A 23,456-nucleotide genomic window follows, 5' to 3' on the forward strand; every position below is an offset into this window, starting at 1 on the left:
CAAAAAGGAAAGGGGAATGGGAAAGGGTAACGGGGAAAGGAAAGAGAAGGAGCAAAGGAAAAGGAAAGGGCTGAGTAAGGTATGTGTTGTTCCTTGGACTTCCTTCAGCTTCTTTTTCCATAGCACTGACAACTGAAATGGTTAATATGCAAAAGGATGTTGAAATTATAAAATTTGAACCACAGAGAGTCCAGGCACAATTTGCCTAAATTCCAGGTATAAATTGCTTACTGTGTAGTCAAATGGAAGCAGTAATTTCAACTGGAGCCAGTTACTTTTATCCAGAAATAAAAAGCTATTAAATTGGAATTACCAAAGACAATCAAGTTAAAGGGAGATGAAGATCAAAATGGAAAGAAACAAAATCTCTGTGGAAGCACAGAAAGACACAACTGTATGCAGAAGCAACTCCCCAGCTAACAAACAAGAGCTATAATATATATTTGACAGAATGACAAAAATAACAAATTTTTTTTTTTTTTTTTTTTTTTTTGTCGGCCGTGGGGCTTGAACTCTGGGTCTGGGCACTGTCCCTCAGTTCTTCAGCTCAAGGAGAGCGCTCTACCACTTGAGCTACAGCGCCACTTCCGGTTTTCTGGTGGTTTATTGGAGATAGGAGTCTCATGGTCTCTCCTGCCCGGGCTGGCTTTGAACCGTGATCCTCAGATCTCAGCCTCCTGAGTAGCTAGGATTACAGGCGAGAGCCACCAGCGCCCGGCTACAAATATTATTTTTAATTAAATTTCTCCAGTCAATCCTAGAGGCAAAGATGCAATTTTATGTTGATAAAATAGCATAGCTCTTCATTTAGTCAAGAATAAAAACTAAAATAATTAGATATGTCTTCATATCTTGATAAGTTCACTGCTTTCACCATAATTAAGTACAAGTGTCAGCTCAATGTTCTATAGTTCTTTGTGACATCTCAAATCTTAATATCAGAAATAAAGATGTGAAAGTTCTTTAAGCTGTTTCATTTGCACGTTTTTCAACATAAATCACACACACACACAAACATACACACAGAAAGTTATTATAACAGACATTTCTAATAATTTTAATTTACTTATACAACAAACATGAATAAATATAGTCTCTTCTAAAATGTGAAATCTGAATAATTTTCTTGATTACACATCTATATTATATTATATATAATATATCTTATATATTATATATAATATATATTAGCAGTCATGGGGCTTGAACTCTGGGTCTGGGCACTGTCCCTGAGCTTCTCATCTCAAGGCAAGCAGTCTACCACTTGAGCCACAGTGCCACTTCTAGTTTTCTGGTGGTTAACTGGAGATAAGAGTCTCACCGACTTTCCTGCTTGGGCTAGCTTTGAACAAGATCCTCAAATCTCAGCCTCCTGAGTAGCTAGGATTACAGGCATGAGCCACCAGCATCTGGCTCAAAAAAAAAAACATTTTTAAAGAAGTTATACATAACTTTTCAAAAGTTATCCATATTAGAAGCAGCTAGGAGCCAAATGAGTCAGCAACTTAAAAAATAAGGCATCTTGATGGGCTGGGAAGGTGGCTCAGTGGTAGAGCACTTGCCTTGCATGCATGAGGCCCTGGGTTCAATTCCTCAGCACCACATAAGCAAAAAGAAAAAAGCCGGAAATGGCGCTGTGGCTCAAGTGGTAGAGCGCTAGCCTTGAGCTGAAGAGCTGAGGGACAGCGCCCAGGCCCAGAGTTCAGGACCCACGACCGGAAACCACCCCCCCCCCCCGCAAAAAAAAAAAAAATAAGGCATCCTAATTTTGACAAATCTTTCTGAATTACATCTACACAGAATAATCTCATGCATATATACGTTCCCTGTGTTCCAAAGAGACTTTTACATCACAGTTTTAAATGTTCAAGCCCATTAAGAACCATTTAGGTAAAGAAATTTCTACCACAGTGTAAAGGAATGTCAGCCATCTCTCTACTGTGGGAATGTGTTTTATCTACCACAGTGTGCTTCACCTTCACCTTCACATTAAGGACCTACCTGTACCACCCTCCCCCATGAGGCATATCCATTACCTCTGCTTAATTTTAAGGCTGTCAGGAGACTGCCAGCCTACTACTCCTCTCTGTGGTGCTCCAACGGCAGCTATCCTAAATCTGATTTGTTAGTGACATTTTAACTCTGCACGTCCAATTTGTAGGGGACCGGAGGCATCCCTCTTCCTTCAGAGTTGTAAACACATACTCATCCAAGCTTACTAGGTAAGCAGACTTGCCTGGATGCTAAGATATAACACACACAGGTCAACAAACTAGGCATCTTTCTGCTGGTCTAGGGAAGAAAACAGGAAGATGTGCAGAGAGAAGAAAAGATGAGAGACAGACAAGAGGGTTAAACAGGGCCTGTCTTGTGACTCCTTGAGTCTTGGCACATGCATTTGGATACTTAGTGATACACCAGCCCCTTTCTAAAACATAAGCTATGTTAGTAGCTATTTGTTCCTCTACATGAAAGAAACCCTAAGGAGAAAGGCCTAGTTCACAAATACCTCTGTGGGATTCCTCCAATCCTGGCACCCACACCTTCTCATCTGATCACTGCATCTTACAATACCTGATCACTAGCCACTTCCTACCTCATAGTCACATGCGTGACTTCCATCCTATTAGAACATGCTATGCTCCTTGAAGGCAGAGATGATGCTATACATTTTGTGTTTCTACACAGTAGACAATGCTGCAGTAGAATCTTCCTGAGTATTTCAAGTTCAGTTCTGAATCCGTTCAGTATACCACACTTAAGTACATTGATCTAAATAGTTATTAGATTATGAGCTTTCTGGGCAAAATAAATCTTCTAATATTGTTCTTTCAAGCAGATGTAGCATCTCACATACCTAAAACCATCTTATATAAGAACTGTATTATATTATAATGAATACTGCAAGGCTCAGGAAAACATTGAAGTATTCATTATAATATAATTCATTATAATATAATGAATTTAAGAAATTTAAGAAAGTTGAGAATATGTAGTTTTTAAAAATCTTTTATGTTGTACAGAGGAGTTTCAGTTACATGAGTAGGGTAATGAGTACATTTCATAGTGAACATTGTTACCTCCTCCTTTATTTCCCCCCTACCATCATTTACCTCCCCAATTCCTCCCACCCCCACCCCCACCCCAACATTATAAAGTTCGTTTTCAATATAGTATCCTGTACATCTCGTCAGCCTGCATCCCCATTTAAGCCTTCTGCAATATCCCTTCCCCTCCCCAAATTACAAAAATATATATACAAGGTACAGAGCACTGGCATCAAATCCAGTGAAAACAGGGGTTATACCATGGGGGAAGAACCTACAATAGAAACACAAGAATCACCTAGTGTACTGTCAGTACATTCAAAACATTAGCAAGAAAAAAAAACCCTCATTTTGCTGAACATTATCTCATGTGGTTGTATGTACATAGCCTTTAACCTACTTTGCTTGTCCCTAGGCACGTACTAGTCACTGCAAACAAGGAAACCATGGGACCTATGTTTCTTTGGGCCTGGATTACTTCACTTTAATATGATTTTTTCTGTCTTTCCATTTCCTAACAAAGGAGGCAATGTCATTTTTTCTGACGAAGGCACACACACACACACACACACACACACACACACACACACACACACACACACACACACACACACACACACACACACACACACACACACACACACACACACACACACACACACACACACACACACACACACACACACACACACACACAAAAATTCAAAAGCCTTAGCTAGGCATGATAGCACACATTTGTAATTCTCTCATTAGGGAAGCTGAAGCAGGAGGGTTGGGAGTTGAAGGCCAGCCTGGGTTATTGTGAGATCTCTCAAAAACAAAACAAAAAGGTAAACAAAACAACAAAAATAGATAACCAAGTTTTATATAAAGGTAGCCTAACTTTGGGATATTTTCATCTTCTGAAAGCTTTTATATGCTAATTCCTTTTAGCTAAGACACATTCAAGAATAAGCAAAGCATATAGCAATTGAGGCATTCCCATGTACCAGACATCATTGCAGACACTGTAGGTATATCAGCTCACACAATCCTCAAGTGAGTAATTTCCACTTTGCAAAAGATGAAACTAGAACACATGTAAAGTGGGTGCCACTCCAAGATAGCACTTGGAGGCTATCTTAATCATAAGTGAAAAACGACTTAAAAATCCAGTGCATAAACCAAGAAAAGGATGATGTAGATAACATACTGTCTCTAGATTTAAAAGGCACACTTAAAATTTTTCTGAGGCATGAAGAAAAATCATTCCTTTTAGACTGTGTTCAACCTCAATTCTGTCAATAATGAGGAATGTTGAAAACAGAAGATCCAATTTAATTGAGAAAGAATTGGAGGCTGGGAAGTCTTCTCTTCTTGCAACTTAATGAGGTGTTGAGAGGCAACAGGCAGCTGACGAAACACCACAGCAATAACAGACGTATAACAGACGTCTGAGCAGGGCTGGGTGCACAATGCAGCCTTATGTAAGGAAAAGGGGAAAATGCTGCAGGGAGTTGGTGCATTTCCCAATCATCTGGCCCAATTTTGCTTCTGACACTGTGTAAGAACATACTGTCACAGTCACGCTTTCACATTCTGAGTTGGAAACGTCAAAGAACCTTGTTTGACTGACAAGTCATTGTACTTTCAAAATGCTCAATGTCAAGACAAATGGGAGAGGGCAGGGTAGGGTGCACACAAACAGGACAGTCCAGGAATGTGAAAGTCAAAATGTATGTGTGTGCACACAGCCAGATTCATATTTTCTCCTATCTCCAAAGTCTTCTAGCTACAAATCCCATGGTCTCTGCAAGCAAATCGTATACCTACATAGATCACCAATACATAGAACATACCCATACTCATAACTAGGCAGCCCAATCCATTTATTCAAAAAATGAATTAACACTGATCAAGAAATTGAACTGATACCTAATTTATGAAATTGCAACCTCTTGTACAACTACTTAAATAAAGAAATAAATGATAAAACCCTATCACAGCTAATTGCTGACAAAAACAAAACAAAAAACTGTCCCACTTACTATGATTATGGACCTTCGAAATGCAAAAACTGCAAGGTTTATGTGTGTACTATTTGTGGGCTAATTTTAAGTCTACAAAGCTTCAGGGTAAACAAAGCAAAAATGATGAATCTACCACAGATGTCATCATGAATGAATATTCACAGTAGACTTTTAGACAAAAAAGATCATTTATGGTTTGCCTTTTAGTAATTTAATGTTAATTTCATATTGTTGTAGAATGTATGTGTGTGCATGCATGTGTGTGTGTTTGTGTGTATGCATGTGTGTGTATATGTGTGTGTGTACAAGAGAGAGAAGAAAGAGAAAAAGTGAAGTGAGTCTTGTCTGGGAATACCATATACTTATTTATGGGTAAAAAATTTTAGAATAGAAAGGCAAACAAAATATCACTTTCTTAAATTCATGTAACAGACACTGACACTGGTGTGCTTTATTCACAGGCTCCATTAACCTATAGACAAAGCAACTATTCCTTTAGAATAGTAAGGTTAACGAAATAACAGATACTGTTAGCTGTGGAGAACAAAATATGTGCTGACAATGTAGCTCAGTAGTGAAGCAGTTGTCCAAAAGCCTGGCCCTGGATTTGATCCTCAGCATTAAAGTTTCATTCTCTCTCTCTCTCTCTCTCTCTCTCTCTCTCTCTCTCTCTCTCTCTCTCTCTCTCTCTCTCTCTCTCTCTCTCTCTCTCTCTCTGTGATAAAAAAGATAAATAAAATCACATTCTCCTCACTCTACCAGTTAAATCTAAATAGGTGCTGAAACTTAGCCGATCCAAAGATTCCACCAGAGCCAGGTCCCCAGTATCTGCTACTTTAGGAAGTTATCTGGCTTCCTAGTGTCTGTATGTTAGGGATGCAGGGTAACAAGGAATATTTTAATTCTCTCCTTAACACTGCTGTTCTATACAGTTTCCCATTTAATTGGTAATATTTAACTTTTACACCTGCCTATCTATTCTTGTTATATAGTGATAGTCAGCATTCTCTGACATTGGACAGGTGGCATTCCAAGATTGCTCTGGTGTCAAGTGATGATTTTTATCACAGTATAACAAGGCATCCTGTCAGGGAACTCGCAGAAAAAACAAGGATGGCAAGAATGATCCACAGTCCTTTTCATGCTTCTATTCTGTGGTCTGCATTCCCTTCTCCCCACCCCAATCAAACCTACCTTTAGAAACAAGCTAATTTTCTAAGTGTTGACCAGAATTCCCACATGATTCCCATTCATCTCAGAATGAGATTCCTCACCCCCAAGACCCTTTATTTTACAGCCACATCCCATCTTTGAGATTTTCTAAATTATATTCTCAATTATATGAAACTGAATGTTTTTGATCTCTTTAGTGTCAAGAATGGTAGCTCCTCCCTCAGCAGTGGCTTGATGGTATTACCTTGATGCTATTCAAGAAATTCTGGCTAATTTGCTCACTAAATTTGGGAAGACATAGATTCTGTAGATGTAAAATTGAAGTACAATTCCTTTTTGCTTCTCCTATCCCAAACTTTTTGGTTAAACAAAACAATGTATTTTTTAAATCTCATTTCATCTCAAAGAAAGAATAGGCTAAAAGTTCATTCCAATTTTTGTTTCTAAATTTTAGTATATGTTCTCAAGGGGGTCACTATCCTACTTTTGTTCTATTTAGACTTAGAAATGACTTAGGCCAAAGGTTGGGATTCTATCGGTTTGCATTAAGACAAAAAGCTACTTTATGCTATTAATTAATTATAAATAATTTATATTCCTATATTCAAGTCACTTTTATAATATCAGCACTTTATACCATTTGTATAGCACAGAAGAAAGACTTTTTCTTTTTTTAATTAAGTTGCCACAGTTGTGGCCATTCATTGCTGCATACAAACTACAGTAGTATCAAAGACATAAAGAACAATCTAGGAATTTGGTTTGTTAGATGTTTTTAGGTGGCATAGTTGTTTAGGATGTTACAGCTGAATATTTAAAGTCATAAATAAATAAATAAACGGAATCAATAAATTAAGAGGAAATAAATTAAGAGGAAATCTACTCCCCAACTCCTGTCTTCAGAATCCAAACTCTGGAATTAAATAGCCTGTACAGATGGAAACCATGAGTTCCTTGTAGGAGAGGTTTCTTTCATGTAAGAACAGAGGTAGAGCCTTTGCTCGTCCTGCTTCAATCTCTGTGCCAAAACAGGTCATCTACAAGTAGTATTTAATGATGACCAGTATGCTCTGGGACAGAGCTAAGTATCAGCGTGAGATATGATCTCCATCAGTGTCATTTCAAGATCACCTTGGGTCTCTAGTGGTTTTGCCTAGAGCAGCCACAGTAGGGTCCTTGTCTTGGTCAGTTTAAGATGCTATTACAAAACACCACAGTCCGAGTAGCTTTAATAACAGAAATATATTTTGTAATTGTTCTGGAAAGTCCAAAATCAAGGTTCCACCATGGAAGGGGTTAGAACAAGGGCTATCACTTTCTTGCTATATTCTCACATGATCTTGTATGAATCAAAGACAGAGTAGGCACTCTGTGTTTCTTTCTATAAGGCACGGATACCATCAACAGGGCCCTCTTCCTTATGACTTCAATAGTAGTCACTGCCCAAAGGTTCGATCTTCAAATACAACCCACAAAGGGAGCCACTTTCAACCTAGGATTTTTTTTTTAAGTGTGTGCTGACCCCTAGGCTTGAAATCAAGGACTCAAGCTCCTGCTCATTTTGTTTGTGCATAGCTGGGATTCTATTCTTCGAGTCATGCCTCCAATCCAACATTTTTTTACCTGACTGAATATGGAATGTCAGAGACCTTTCTGTCTAGGCTACATTGAAATTGTTATCTTCCAGATCTCCATCTCCTGAGAAAATAGGCATGAACCATTGGCTCTTGGCTTCAACATACGAATTTTGGGGAACACACTCAGCTCAACAGTATCTAATATTTAGCTTGATAAAACTAAAGAAGAAAAAAATCAAATAATGGTAATAAAAAGTATAACAAAAAATGAAAAATAACACCCCAAATTAAAGGACCAAGTGCTTAAACAATGACCTGGCAAAAGGAAACTACTGTGATTGGGAAAAATACATGAATTACATGGGTACCAAACATTTGAAGGCAAATGATAACTAAGCAAAACACACAGATAAAACACACATGCAAATTAAACCATAAGTTTCAACCTATCTTCTTAATTAATTCTAGTAAGGATTTATAAATAGGGGGTAAAGGTAAAGCACTCAGTTTTTCCTTTTTCTTCTAAATGTTGCCCTTGAATAGGATTGCATGAAATCACAGTGGCAAAAATTACAGTAATAATTTCTTAAAATCCAATAACAAAGGATACAAATTGAGAGAAACATGAGACTGTGAAGGACTTGCACTAGATAATTCATCAATAAAGTATTAATATTTAACAAAGGATTCTTAGCTATGTACCAACTGATACAAGTTAAAGCAATCTTTTGCAAAAACAAATTTAACAAGTGAGTTAAAGTGGTTAGCACAGGGTCAAAATGAGGTCAAAATCATGAGTTCCATTGGTCCCTTGGGTCCTAAGATCACAGATAGCTAACAGCTGTCTCTCTGACTCAGCCAGTTGCCTCTGAAACATATGTTTGGGTCATGAGAGGGATACAGTAAGGGCATAAGAGGGAAAATTCAGTACTAAGACAAAAAAAGGCATTAAATGCATAGTCCTGGTAATAGCATTGGTTTAACTAATAGTTGTGGTCTCTTTAGACTTATAGTAATGGCTTTCTATGTATTAAAAATGAAATAAAAAGAAGTATAAGGCCAGGCTTGGTAATACACATCTGCAATCTCAACATTATGAAAGTAGAGGCAGGAAGATCACAAGTAGGAGGCCAAACTGAGCTACATAGTGAGTGCTTGTCCAAAAACAACAACAAAACCCACACCACAACACAACAAACCAAAAACAAAGAAAAGAATGAATTTGCCCAAGTGATGCCACTGGGAAAATTCTTTCCTAGTACAAAACAAAACAAAAACACTTATAACCTGAAATTCTATACCCAATAAGCCACTTTTTCAGCTGTAAGAATAATGTCTGGAAATAATAAATTAAGAATGCTATCCAAGCCAGCATACTGGTGGCTCAAACCTGTAATCCTAGCTGTGATGTCAGGATTATTCCCTTCAGTATACATGTATATGTATGAGAAGCACTCTCTAAACAAACATCTGCTCAGTGGATTTTGTTGCTAGGCAATGAAATCTGCCTAAGAAACCCAGTGATACTACTTGCCTATTTCCCTGCCTTGGACAAGGAGATCACCAAAATTCAGCCACTTATTCCACTGTTTCTGATTTCTAGTTCTGTATTGCTCTTATTTATATAAATTTTAAATGTACTTATTTTTAAATACACAATCTTGCTACATAACCCAGGTTGGCCTCAAACTCTCTTGCCTCAGCCTCCTAAATACTCGACTATAGGAGTGCACCACCATGCTCTGGCCCAGCTCCCCGCCTCTCCAGATACTACAGTTCAGTTCTTATCTAACATAGAGTTCACAAGGATTTTGTTAAGCAATTTTGCTTAACCTTCCTTTAGCTTAAGTTCCTCTCATTTTAAAACAACATTTAAATTACTTTCCCTTTGCCTTGATTTACACAGAATCACTTTGCCTCTAGATCTTTACTCAAAGACTGTATAGCTGGTGGATTAACCATTTATGTCACTTTTGTAGCAACTTACTGAAATCTGATTTTGACTTCTTTCCAAGCTATTCCAAACTGCCTCCCCGAAGGTAAGAGACAATCTTTTAATAGACAAATCAGATAAATGTATATGTGGATATAGAATAACATCCAAATGTGCAAAAAGAAAGCCCAAGAGTAAGGGGTCAGTGTCTGATCAGTAAAAGGTGGATAATGTCTTCCAGATCTCCAGGACAGAGGGGGAATGAATCCTACTGAAGTCTTCCTGATTAATCTGAGGATAGGTGAATATGCTATTTCCAAACTGTGAACTCAGCACTGTAGACGCATGACACCAATGCAGTTGTGCCTGTCCCATGGAGTTTAATCCATGATTCTTACTTATAAGCCTTGCAAATAAAATGTGCTAAGAAAATAATTTAAATCTAGATCTCAGTAAGTCAAATTAGGCCAGTTTTAACATCTGACATTGTTAAAGACCTCACTGATAAGTGAACTGAATGAAACCTTTCCATGTGTGGTCATTGTGCATAGAAGACATGATTTTAACTTGTCACATAACTGTCAATGTCAGTTTGCACATATAAATTCATCATTTCCCCTGTTTTGCAATTAACTTAGCTTGACTTCTACATTATACCTCCTGATTATTTTATTTTTGTTGGTCATGAGGCTGGAATTCTGGGCCTGGGCACTGTCCATAAGCTTCTTAGCTCAAGGCCAGGGCTCTACCACTTGAGCCACAGCACCACTTCTGGTTTTCTGGTGGTTTATTGGAGATATGAGTCTCACAGTCCTTCCTGCCCTGGCTGTCTTTGAACCGAGATCCTCAGATCTCAGCCTCCTGAGTAGCTAGGATTACAGGCATGAGCCACTGGCACCTGGCTTATCTCCTGGTTCTTAACTGGACTCTCTTGCCACTGCTCACTTTCCATTCAGGGTGTGTTTTCTTGGTTTCCTTTATACACTGGAATTCACTGATGAGGTCTTTTCCCAGCTCCTTTCCCAGAGGCATCATCGAGGGTAACTGCTTGGCATAGCAGTTGGTGCTTTGGTAAACTCAAGGTTCGCTAGCAAAGACAGCTAAAATTATGGTTTCTCTCCATATTAAAAATAGCCAGAGAGGAAAGTCCTTGAGACACTTCTCTCCAATAAACTACTAAAAAAGCTTAAAAAAGATAAAAGATAAAAGAAAAAATAAAAAAAAGGAAGAAAGGCAGAAGTAGAACTATAGCTCAAGTAGTAGCAGAGTGCTACCTTTGAGCAAAAGAGTTCATGGACAATGCCCAGGGTCTGAACTCAAGCTCTTGGACAAGCAAACACACCAAAAGAAAAAAAAAGGTTCTATGTCCTATTTATCAGTGCATCCTTGGCCCCTAGAGATAGCTCTTTGAAGGAAGAGGGAGTCACCTGTTGTTATGTACTTTTTTTTTTTGTTTACATATTTATTTTGCTAGTACTAGGGCTTGTACTCTGGCCCAGTACTCTTGGGGTTTTCAACTTAAGGTTAGCCTTCTATCACTTCAGCCATGCCTCCATTTCTGGCTTTTTAGAGTTAATTGGAGAAAAGAGTCTCATGGATTTTTCTGCCTGGATTGGCTTTAAACCATGATCCTCAGATCTTAACCTCCTGAGCAGTTTAGATTGCAGGCAGTTCTCTTTTATTTAAAAGGCTCCCAACAACTCTTATTTCCAACCTTCAGTAAAGATCTGAGGGATCGTCTATCAGGACTCCCCAATCTACTTCCTTCCCCCCACTTATCCGATTATAGGATCTAAGATCCACTAAGCCCAGAATCACTGATGGCCTGGGATGTGAGGGAATTAGCAAAATTGTTTAGTGACAATATATGCAAATTTCCTGTGTTTCTTTTACATTTCCTACTAGCTATGTAAAAAATGAAAAGGAGGTGAAATGAGTTTTAACATAAGGCTATAATATAATATCTTTATGATGAATTTGACAAGATATATAATAGGCAAGTATTTCAACATAAAGATATCATAGGTATAGAATATATAAACTAAAAGTTGTAAAATTTGTTAAGTGTTATATTGTATACCTTTATGAATACTATCTTTGGCTTTTGGCTACCACAAAGAGAAAGCCCAGGGAATAGACACTCCAGCAGGTAAGCTGGAGAAATGACATGGTGCAGGAATAACTTAATGAAATTCAAATCTATAGTTTTTCCCAGTCTTAAAAATATGTCAATACATATATCCAGTGACTTCCTGTAACCAGAGGAAAAACACAAACTCATTAAAATGGCTCAAAAGACATGGTATTTTGGATCTTCCTTTCTTACTCAGTGACTATACATGATAAACAGAGAATATCAGAATTGTGAGAGGAGAAAGCCAAGGTTATTCCTCCCCATCCCTCATCTCCCCCCTCATCCATGGCCACCAAAAATCTGCCAGTCTGGAACTAAAAAAGAACTACTCTGCGGCTTAGCCCAGCCCAAACCACACACTAAAACGGAAAGTGCAGCTAACGAGAATTAGTAGGAACTCCGAGTTCAACAGGAAATGAGGGATGTTCCTAGAATTAAGAAGAGTCATTTGTGCAGAGTCAACAAATGTTAAAAAAAACATCTGGTTATTTGTTACTTAAACTAAAGGCAGAGATCATAAGCTATGATACAAATATACTGAAAAGCCATTCGCCAATAAGAATGACTTGGTCAGCATCATTCACTACATTTGTGTTCCAGCATTTTTCTTCAAATTTTATTTGAGTAGTGATTGCCAGCAGTGATTCTTAGAGCGTGAAGGATGGCTAAAGTATGCAGTAGTGCACACTACCTAGGACAAATAACATTACACAGAGTAGTAAGGGAAATGATCAACAATTATTTGAATATTTCAAAATAGCTAGTAAAGAGGACTTAGAATGTTCTCCAAACAAAGAAATAGTGTCTAAAGTGAAAGCAGCAATTAATCTGACTTAATAATGACATATTGTATCTATGTATTAAAACATCACACTGCATATCCCATAAATGTGTGCCAATTTACATGCCAATTTAAAACAAATTGTGCGAAGAAATTCTATTTGATATACACACTGCATTCTCAAAAACTGAAAATATAAAGGAATATACACCAAAATTGAATATAGATATAAATGAACTATAAAATATATCAAGAAACCAAAAAAAAATTTAGCTCCAACGGTAGTTTTAATCAACATACCATGACTGTAAAGTCTCATAAGGAAACATCCGAAAGATTAAAAGGAATTGCAAAAGTCTCTCAAACTTAAGTTTTACTCATGGCCATAATACAACATCATAAACAAATGGTACCACAAACATATTCATGGTATGGAAAATCATTAGGAAGTAAGATTTTTATGGGACACAGTGACATCCAGATAGGACTTACTTCCTGGCAGTACTGCAGGATACCCTCCTTGGTTCCAATACAGGTTTTGGTCCCAGATGGATCTGACTCCCATTTCCCATTCTGGACATTCATGTGCATGTTCAGTTTGCCACAGAACATGGCGATCTGGGGCTCTGCCAGCAGGCCAGCATTGCCATCAGTGGGCACCTATAAAAAATAAGAAGTCACAGTCAATTATAGAATCCACAGCTCCAGAACACTCATAGGATCTGTGAAAATGCTACAATGAAATCCCCTATTGTAGAACTAATATAAAGTAATTAAAAATTTATTTTAAAAAGAGAGGAATGGGGAACCAGTCAGCAGTATCAAAGAGTCTACTCCTGCTATTTTTTAATTATACATCAGCTCTACCTTTGGCATTCTTTTGGGTTAAGTATTATATGTGCTATAGATATTTCCAGCAACTTATAATACATAGTGATTCCTTGAGGGGGAGAAGAAGTAGAGGAAGAAATTAACAATACTGAAAGGAATTTATTCATTAAGAAATAATACATGCTTTTCCACAAAACTTAGCAGTACCTGCTGAAAGATTCTGATAATGAAGTATGATGACTTTTAAAATAAACACAATCGCTGCAGAGAGGGTCAGATTCTCATAATCACCACCAGTTGACAGACACACACAGCACAATGCCAGTCCTTGCCTGATAACCAGGTTTGGCGTTGACATGTGTGCCACTTCTCAGCACCAAGAGCAAGTGCCTTATTAGCTAGCAAATACCAGACAGCACTGTCACTGTTGAACAGAAAATTTCATTCTAGCATTCACCAATGTAACAATGTTGGATATTCCATCTGGTTTTCCCCAGAACATTCTCGGATTTGTCACTCCCTCAGCTCTTTATGTATGCTAAAGGTAGCAGTGTCCCATCTCCCTGACTGTACCTCAAAGAGCCAACCTCTCATTAAGAGCTCAGCAGAGCTTCTGTTGACTATTAAATACAAACCCAGGCAGGGAAGTCTATGAGACTCTTATCTCCAATTTACCATCAGAAAGCTGGAAGTAGTACTGTGGCTCAAGTGGTAGAGTGCTCACCTTAAGCTGAAGAGCTCAGGGACAGTGCCCAATGCAAGCCCCACCACCACAAAAGAAAAAAAAAACCAGTTAGTTATGACTATGATAGGCAATATACAACTTAGAATATGAGTCTGTGCACAGATATTTTTAGGCAGATATTTTTAAAGGGAAAATAAAGTTCTGAAATATCTATCTTACCTCACTCAATAGGTTCTCCAAGAAATAAAAAATAAATACCAAGAGTAAAATAAAAGAGTCATTTCAAACCAAAAAATTCAAAAGGCACAGTAAAATACTCCTTCCTCTCTTGTTAAATCCAGCTGCTAAAGAAATGTGAGCAACTATGCCAGGAAGAATGAACCATGGATCCAAGTCATTAAGTTCTGGATGATTCCATGGATCCAAGTAGTTAAGTAGTTAAGTTCTGGATGATTCCAAAACAGCTTGAATCATTCCCAAAAATGGTTCACAGGAGACAAAATCCAACACAGAAAACTCCATGGAAAGATTTCAGTTCAAACTATGACATTTCATGACATTTCTTCCCAGAGAAACAGATCAAGTCATCCTCACATATAATATTTTTTTCCTACTCACTTTTTTAAAGTAGTATTTTTTCCTAAACTTCAAATGCTTAAATAATGGGGTGACATTTTAACACGTCTATTTACCCAGATCCTTGATCAAAGGGTGACTCACATACATTTTGTCCAACCACAACAGAGGACTTTATGATTTTGGAAGAACCAAACAAAATGAACTGAACCTTGCACTGAGCTAGTCCTAGATATAAGAACTGCTGACAGAATTTCTAGGAAATTTTTCTATGTTTAACCGAGTTATGCTTCTGAAGCACTAGATGTTTAGGTCACTCATTTCCAACAGCAGCCGAGGCCACACTGTCAGATTATTTGCAAAAGACTTCAGATACCTCAGCTTCCCCACATAAGCATCCTCCTACAACTCCCAGAAGACAGACAGTCCCACGCCATGTCCACTCTCCACCAGATGCAAAGCAGCAGCCTATGCAGAACACACTATGGCTGAGTTTAAACTTTCACAGCTCTCCTGAGAGATTAAAAGGAAATTTAGTGCTTTGATCTGTAAGATCAGAACATGAATTATGTTAATTGAAATGGCACAGGTAGAAATATAACAAGAAAGTTAATTCAAGTAGCAATCAGTTCCTGTGGACAAGGCACTAGAGTATTTAGATGCTAAAGGATCCCCTTCCCTCAAAGAATTAATCATCCACAAATGGAATCTCCATTATATTAACACAGTACTGCACTCTGCTCTTTGAAACATATTCCTATGCCAAAGATTACCTATCTTAGCAGCATTTGGTATCTTAAGGAAATGAATAATCCTTTTCCACAGGGTGAATATTTTCCTGAGTGAATGCTATCTTCTCAATCTCAAATTTTCCCTGTAGCTCTACTTCCCTACTAATTTGCTGTCATAGCTAACGAATGTTTGCTACCTGCAGTCAAGACAAATACACTTGATCCCATTTCCTCCCTTCAAGGAACATTTAATTGACAATTTCTGTCTGTGGTAGCCCAGACCTAAGAAGATCTCCCTCAATCCTTCCCTCAAGGGGATCTTTGGCTGTTCCCTCCCAAAATGCACCAGGGGTTGTGTGTATACCAATTAGACAGGAATGATGATGTATGACTTCCAAAGGAAGATTATGAAGAGAATTAGGATTCTTCATTGCTCTCTGGCATCATTCACTGTAAGGAAGGCCAGCTGCCACGTTGTGAGAACATTCTGCAGCGTTGTGCAAGAGGCCCAGGGGGTGAGGATTGGGTCTCCTGTCACCCACCACTTGAGCAAGCTGGGGAAAAGCCAGTAACTTCAGTTATGCCCTGTCATCACTGCAGCCAAAAGAGAACTGCAATCTCAAGAGATCCAGAGCAGGATGATCTACAAGATAGTCTCTCATTCCTAGCCCTGCAAGTGGAGATAACTATCTTTGCTTTAAACCACTAAATTTGTGGTTGAGTACACTGCTGGTTATCTCCAACATTCCTTACCACAACATAGCCTTTGAACTCCTCTCCTGAAAGCAGCAAGCAAGACACAGCAACAATGAAACACTTCAATATGCTTCCGTTTTCTGCTCTATGGAATGATCAATTTTTTATTATAAAGAGTCAAAGGGAAGGATTTTAGGTTTTGTATGTCAGTCTCTTTTATGGCTATTTAACCCCTATTGTAGCACACAAACCAAGACCCTTGACAATAAGCAAATAAACAGGGATAACAATCTGCTCTAGAGAAGTAAGTTTATGATTTAGGCACTCACTCACCATACTTTCCTTTTTTCTTTTCTTTTTTTTTTTTTTTGGTCCGTCATGGGGCTTGAACTCTAGGCCTGAGTGCTGTCTCTCAGCTCAAGGGGAGCGCTTTTCTACTTGAGCCACAGCACCACTTCTGGTTTTCTGGTGGTTTATAGGAGATACGAGTCTCATGGACTTTCCTGCCCTGGCTGGCTTTGAGAACCACGATCCTCAGATCTCAGCCTCCTGAGTAGCTAGGATTACAGGCGTGAGCCACCGACGCCCAACGTACTTCTTTTTTTTTTAATTTAATTGTAATGATGCTATACAAAAGGGTTACAGTTACATAAGTAAGGTAATGAGTACCTTGTCCAGCATTGTTACCACCTCCTTTGTTTTTCTCCTACTATTCTTTCCCTCTCCCACCTCCCTCATTTCACCCCCCCCCCCCCCACAAGTTGTAAAGTTCATTTCCAACAGTGTCTTGTGAGTATCATTGTTACAATGAATCATCTTGGTGGTAACAAGCTTTAAATATTTTCTAGGCCAGAACTGTTATCACTTCAACCATGCCTCTAGCCCTTCCCATTTACTTATCAACCCCATATAATCTGTTATCTGCCAGATTATCCTGGCTCTTCTCTAGTATCACTATATTGATTCACTACTCTCTAATTCTACCACATTTATTCCTAAAATTGCTTCTCTTTCACCTACCTAAAGAATCATGTTCATCAGAGTCTTTCTTACATTATAAAGATACTAGGAAACTGATACTGTCTAGGGTTTGGGGATTCATTGTCTCAAGCTCACAAGGAATTCAAGAAAAGGACATAAGAAGTGTAAGAAGTTGAGATTTTTACTACAAGAGCCAACCAGTTGAACATGAAAATAATGGACTCCTTCCAAAAGGAGTTCCCACCAGAGAGAGAATTACGAGGCAGGAAAAGTGAGCATATTGGAAAAGTTTACTTATGAGTAGGATGCCAGAGGAAACTGAGGAAATTCCTCTTGGAGCTATTGTCAGGTTGCTATAAGCCTTCAATACCAATGCCTGCCATTTGAGATCTTATATCCATTTGCTTCTCAGGCAAGAAGGAGATGACAGACTTCTTAGTGTAAGAAACTGAGAAGCAGGGCCCCAAATCAGTAGCCTCCTTGGAGGCTCATGGGGTCCCTCTTTTATAGTCCTTTTGTGGGTCTCAGCTGTGCTAGCATCTGGAGTCAGTGCCTGCTTCACTCCAAGGAGAGGCAGTGTCTGTCCCCGGCATCAGTAAGGCCTTTGCTTTCTCAGTGCCATTATTTCAACTTTCCCAGGAGAAGGGGATGTCAGCGCCACCAGGTCACTGTCCCTCCCTAGCCTGCTACCTACACAATTCTAAACCTCCCTCACAATAATCAGTTGGATCTGATCATATAAAATAATACTTTTCAAAATGAACTTCAGGAAAGGGAAACAAGAGGTTTATCCTTTGTTGCTGTTTTTAGTTTCCTTTGGTCTTGTTTTTCTGTTTTTCAGAGGGGAAGAGGAGCACTGAAATGGAGGGACAAAAGGTGAACAAATGCAGCAATAACGCCACTGACTTATACAACTTGTGGGCGGAGACATGAGGGGAAAATTGGGAGAACCAAGGAAGGTGTGACATTGTCCCAAAAGAAATGTTCTCCTCTTTACCTAACTTTTGTAACAATAACCAGATCTCTGTAAATCACTTTTATAATAACAATTTTAAAAATCTAAAAACAAGTTTGGAGGATAAAGCAGTACAAAGTCCTTGCTTTCACATAAGATGATTAACCATCCAGATTGTTTGGGTTTTAAATTTCTAGCACAGCAATTGTTTGGTACTAAAATCAAGAAACTTCCTGGCAGAATAAGATAATTGGTTACTGTATTAAAATCTATCATAAAACCTATCAAATTTCTTTAAATAAATTATGTCACTGTAATAACCTAATGACTCTTAATTTTAAGAGTGCTAGTTCTGACTAACACTAGAAAATACACATTTTCTAACAGATCAGATTTAAGATGATTGTATAAAGACAATGAATTATTAATCATTAATTATTAAGACAATGAATTAATTAACATACCCTATTTCCATCAAATAAAAGTAAACTCAAATGTATAAAGTTTCATTCCTCACTACTCACAGCAAATTATTAAACTGAAAATTGTACACATATCTCATTACACTTAACATTATAAAAGGGCCTTCACAAATACTCAAATCACAAAACCATGTATCTGGGGCAAAATTCTTTTCCAAACCAACAACACGTGTTTATATGAATAAAAATGGTGTCCAATTCTCACTGAAACCCACCTGGCAAAGGACCCTATGTTTTAAGTAACATATCCCTGACTCAGTTCAGTAATTCAATGCCCAATAGTATCCTCACCTGAAAAAAGAGACCATTTCTGAAACAAAGGCACACTGTGGGCCCATTTCCACTTCCCAGGCATCCAGTCAAGAGGAAAGCACCAACACTAGGAATGTCGCTGCACAGGAGGGAGGTAGTAATATCTGGCTGTCCTTCTGAGAGCCTAACATTCAATCCCTTTTCCTGAAAGAAGCTTCAAATAAATGGCTTGGCAAACCATACATAGCACCGGTTACGATGGCTATTGAAACAGTGAAATCTTTGGGTCCTAGAATATTTGAAGTCAGTAAAAATGTATACTCTTGTAGTCAGCTTACATGTTAGAAATATTTATGTCTCTTAATAGATACAGACACATATACAGGGATATATATATGTATATATATACATATATATATTCATTGCTTATGATATCTGGCCCATTTGGCTCTCTTGAACAGTAAATAAACCTTTGCTTCCTTGCTTGTCTCTCTACCTCTTGGCATATTTTTCACACTTCACATACTGGCCAGCCAAAGCCCTGAAACTGAGAACTAGCCACCTCACTAACTCCCCAGGCTAAGGTAATTTAAGATACTGTACAGAAATCTAAGATAACACCTAGAACCCTGGTATTTATAAATGATGCGTATAAACCCTGATGTATATAAATAGTTGTTTGTGATGTATTCATTTCTAGTAAAGATAAAATATAATTCTGTGAACTTGTGTGGCTTTCCACTGACATCATAAAACTGGAGGTACTTTCCCATGAGAAAGCAATGCTTGGTGACAATGGATAAATTGCCCACAACAATAGAGTTCTCTCACAGGCTCCACAGCCAGGAGCTGCCTACAGAATGTTCTCAATTGAAGAAAGGTACACACTCCACTTAAAGACACTGCAAATGTTCTGGAAAAAATCCTTCCCTACCAGAAAAAACTTAAGGAGGTAGACTACCAAAAAGAAATGGGCCCCCACAGTGTAACCCCCGCTTTCACTATATTTGATGTCAGTATAACATGTGGAGGAGATGGGGACAAACAAGTCGTTTAAGGATTCAGGTGGACCTGTTGCAACAATGAGAAGTACAAAATGTCATGTCAAAACCAGCTTTACAATGTCGGTGTGGGGGGGGAGGGGGGTATAATTGGGTGGGGGGAGGGGGTAAAATTGGGTGGGGGGAGGGGGGAGGCGGGGAAGGGAAGTGAAGGGTAAACAAAGGAGGAGGCTGCAATGCTTGGTAAGAAATGTATGCATTATCCTGCCCATGTAATTGTAGCCCCTCTGTACAGTATGTTCTCAAATAAAATAAAATACAATTAAAAAAAAAAAAAAAGAAATGGGCTTTCCAAGCAGCAAATAAGCTAGAAATTGGAGTAAAATGGAATACACACACACACACACACACACACACACACACACACACACACACACACACACACACACAATACAAGCATATAGATCTGGATCAAACTGCAGACAGGAACTTGGAAACCTACCTGTAATTTACAATTCAGTGGAAAGCCAGTTGCTTAAACAAGTTTTTCTGCTGCCTTTCAAACTGGGTGTTCTTTTTCTCCAAAAATCTTTCTTTATTATCATCAAGAAGATCAAAATTCCTTATAGAGCAGTCTTGGCAGCACTCTGCCCCACAATCCCAACCACTTTGCAGAAGGAACAAGGAGCTTTTTGTTCCCCTGGCTGAAAGTCCTGCTTGGCAAAGAGAGGGTACAGATCTATAGCTTACTTGCTTTTGAGGATTTATGTAATTTTAAGGTTTCTGGCTAATGAAAACCATCTGGTTTATGAACCCAAGCCGACTTCTACTGCTCTGCATAGGTAGCCTCATGTGGGGAAGTAGATGGTAGTTTTTTTCTTGAGCAGAATTATAATAATCTCTCTGAAAGCACAATACACAGATTCTATTTCTACTCTACCTCTATGCAATTCAACTGTATTCCCCCAAAATTCATATTCGACATTGTTTTTATTTAAATGCAATGTAAAAATGCTGAAATGTTCTATTTTCCAATGTGAAGAAGTATTCTCTCCAATCATAATCTAGGAAATTTGAAAGTAAATTATTTTCAGGGGGTAATACAACATGAGCAAGTTATTTATTTCCCAAAGCAGAAGATTTCCTGTAATGAAGTTTTTTAATGTCCACAAAATGTGTGTGTGTGTGATCTTTGTAAAGAACAGCTTCCATTGCACATTTTATCACTAGCAGAACTGAAATGGAAATTAGAACTGCAGATATAGAAGAATCTGTGCAAAACATTCATGCCAGCTGTAAGGAAGAAAAACACTTGGCGAAGGTTTCAAGGCCAGAATTTCATAGGTAGAGAAGGGAGCGGGACCAACTTTGTAGAAAGCTCTGTTGACATAACCAAGCTGACTCTCAAATTAAAATAGAAAAATTACAATTTTCCAGGGCTTTTGCCCTTGTGCGTATTATATATGTCATTGTGGTGAGAAAAGTAGAGAAACTAGTCAACCATACACAAAAATGAAATGCAATTGTTCAAGTGGTCTGGGGCTTCTATTCATCCACATGGAGAGCTGCCACATCTATTCAGACCACTATTTGCTACACAATTATTGTAGAGCTTGACTTTCACCCTGAGAATGATCTGTCACAAAAGTGAGTGGAAATAAGGGGAAAAAATCATTTCAGAAAACTAATCCATGTATTTTTCCCTCCTGGAAACTTAACATTCTTTGGAGTGTGCATAGTGGACATTGCTTCACATGACAACTTATCACTCCTTGATACTATTCATTGCCTCTCTTGATATGAAACTTTTCGTGTAGCTCTGAGGATAGATGTTCACAAGCTGACCCCAAGCTCCTTCCATCTCATCACAAGGCAGCTAATACCCAGTAGGAAATCAATAGTTCTACCAATAGAAGCTTTATTCAACACCCACAAAATTAATAACCAACATTTTAAAGGCTTGCATTAAAGACTCAAAGGAGACTAGCATTCACTGCTCAAACTCACATAGGGATATTTAACTGGAATTAAAAAAAAAATAGATGTTTCTGCACAGTAACCAAACTATTAGCTTCAAAAACAGTTCAAAATCCAGTAAATGTCTATTGGCATTTATTAGATGGTCTATATTTTAACTGTACACATGTATGTAAATATGTATAGCTATACGCATACTATATGCACAACTGGGTCTAATGGTGTGCTCTGACATTTTAAGAGCTTTTTAAAGGATGTTTTGATGTAGAAATAGCTTCTTTTTAATGTTAGTTTGAGGTTTCACAGACATGTTTCACTGAAAAGATATGTAGTATAGACACAATCATATTTTTTTTCATCTTAATATAGTTATCTCTCATCTGTTCTGACCCAAAAAGGATTTGGGCAAGGGAAAAAAAATCAAACCAAAGCATGGACTTAGGCCTTTTTTCTATATCTCATCTGACCTTCTAAAAAGCAAAGATAAGTCATTTTTACATCTGCTTAGATAACCAGAAAAGCTCCAGAGTTGTTTAGGTATCTAACCAAGACTTTGACTCCAAAGTACATGCTTGATTTATGCCTTTTTCATAACAATACTGTTCAAATGTTTTATTTTTTAATTTTGATGATTATTTGTAAACAATTCCCCCTTTGTCATTATTATCTTTCAGGTCTTTGTTGCTTCTAAAAACTTATTTTCAAGAAAAATAAAAGGAACATTAAATCTTTTTCTGTATACTTTATATTTAAATCACTACACACTAATTAATAAAAGAACTTTTGACAGCATCCTCTTTTTTTTTAATTGTGAAAATACCGTACAGAGGGGTTACAATTACATGGGCAAGGTAATGAGTACATTTCTTATCAAGCATTGTTGCCTCCTCCTTTGTTTCCCCTTCCCATCCCTTCCCATCTCCCCCTCCCACCACCCCTCCACACACCCCCCCCCCACCAAAGTTGTAAAGTTCGGTTTTTGACATAACGACTTGTACATCTTGTTGTTGCAATGGGTCCACCTGTATCCGTATTTAAACGATTTGTTTCATCCCTTCCCCTCTAAAAGTTGTAAGAAATTGCTCCTAACTGTAAATATATACTTCCTACAAATTCTTTCTTTAAATTCAATGCAGCCAGTCAAACTAGCAGATCCTCAATATCCCAACTGTCAATATGTGTTTACCAACCCCTATCTTAGTCTATATAATTTTTCAACAGTGTATTTAACTGACCATATTCCTACTTATAAATCCAATGCTCTGCACGCAGTAAGTTCCAGTTTGCTGTACCAAAAAAAAAAAAAAAAAAAAAAAAAAAAAAAAAAAAAAAAAAACAGTGAAATCCAGTTTGCTAACAAATTGGAGGCCTTGAAAATTGCTCTCCTAAGAGATACTGATTTGGATGACATTCACTATGAAGAAGCTTGATAGTCAGGTGCTGGTGGCTCACATGTGCAATCATAGCTACTCAGGGAGTAGCTTGGATTTGAAACCAGCCTGGTCAGGAAAGTTCGTGATACTCTTATCTCCAGTTAACCACTAGAAAACCAGAAGTAGAGCATGGCTCAAAATGCTAGAGTGCTAGCCTTGAGCAAAAGAGCTCAGGGACTGACCCCCAGGCCCTGAATTCAAG

At 38.0% G+C, this 23,456-nt stretch overlaps 1 protein-coding gene across 6 annotated transcripts in view; it reads right to left on the reverse strand.

Annotated features, from left to right (window-relative positions):
• Window positions 1–23,456, reverse strand: part of App (amyloid beta precursor protein) — a 212,963-nt gene that overhangs the window by 141,835 nt on the left and 47,672 nt on the right. For all 6 annotated transcript variants that reach the window (XM_070030517.1, XM_070030516.1, XM_070030515.1 and 3 more), the window contains exon 2: window positions 13,147–13,314. In XM_070030517.1, coding sequence (XP_069886618.1) covers window positions 13,147–13,314 — 168 coding nt within the window. The remainder of the gene's footprint in view (window positions 1–13,146; window positions 13,315–23,456) is intronic.

Source organism: Dipodomys merriami, unplaced genomic scaffold, assembly GCF_024711535.1.
Source record: "Dipodomys merriami isolate MVZ:Mamm:240054 unplaced genomic scaffold, mDipMer1.0.p SCAF_2, whole genome shotgun sequence".
NCBI lineage: Eukaryota > Metazoa > Chordata > Mammalia > Rodentia > Heteromyidae > Dipodomys > Dipodomys merriami.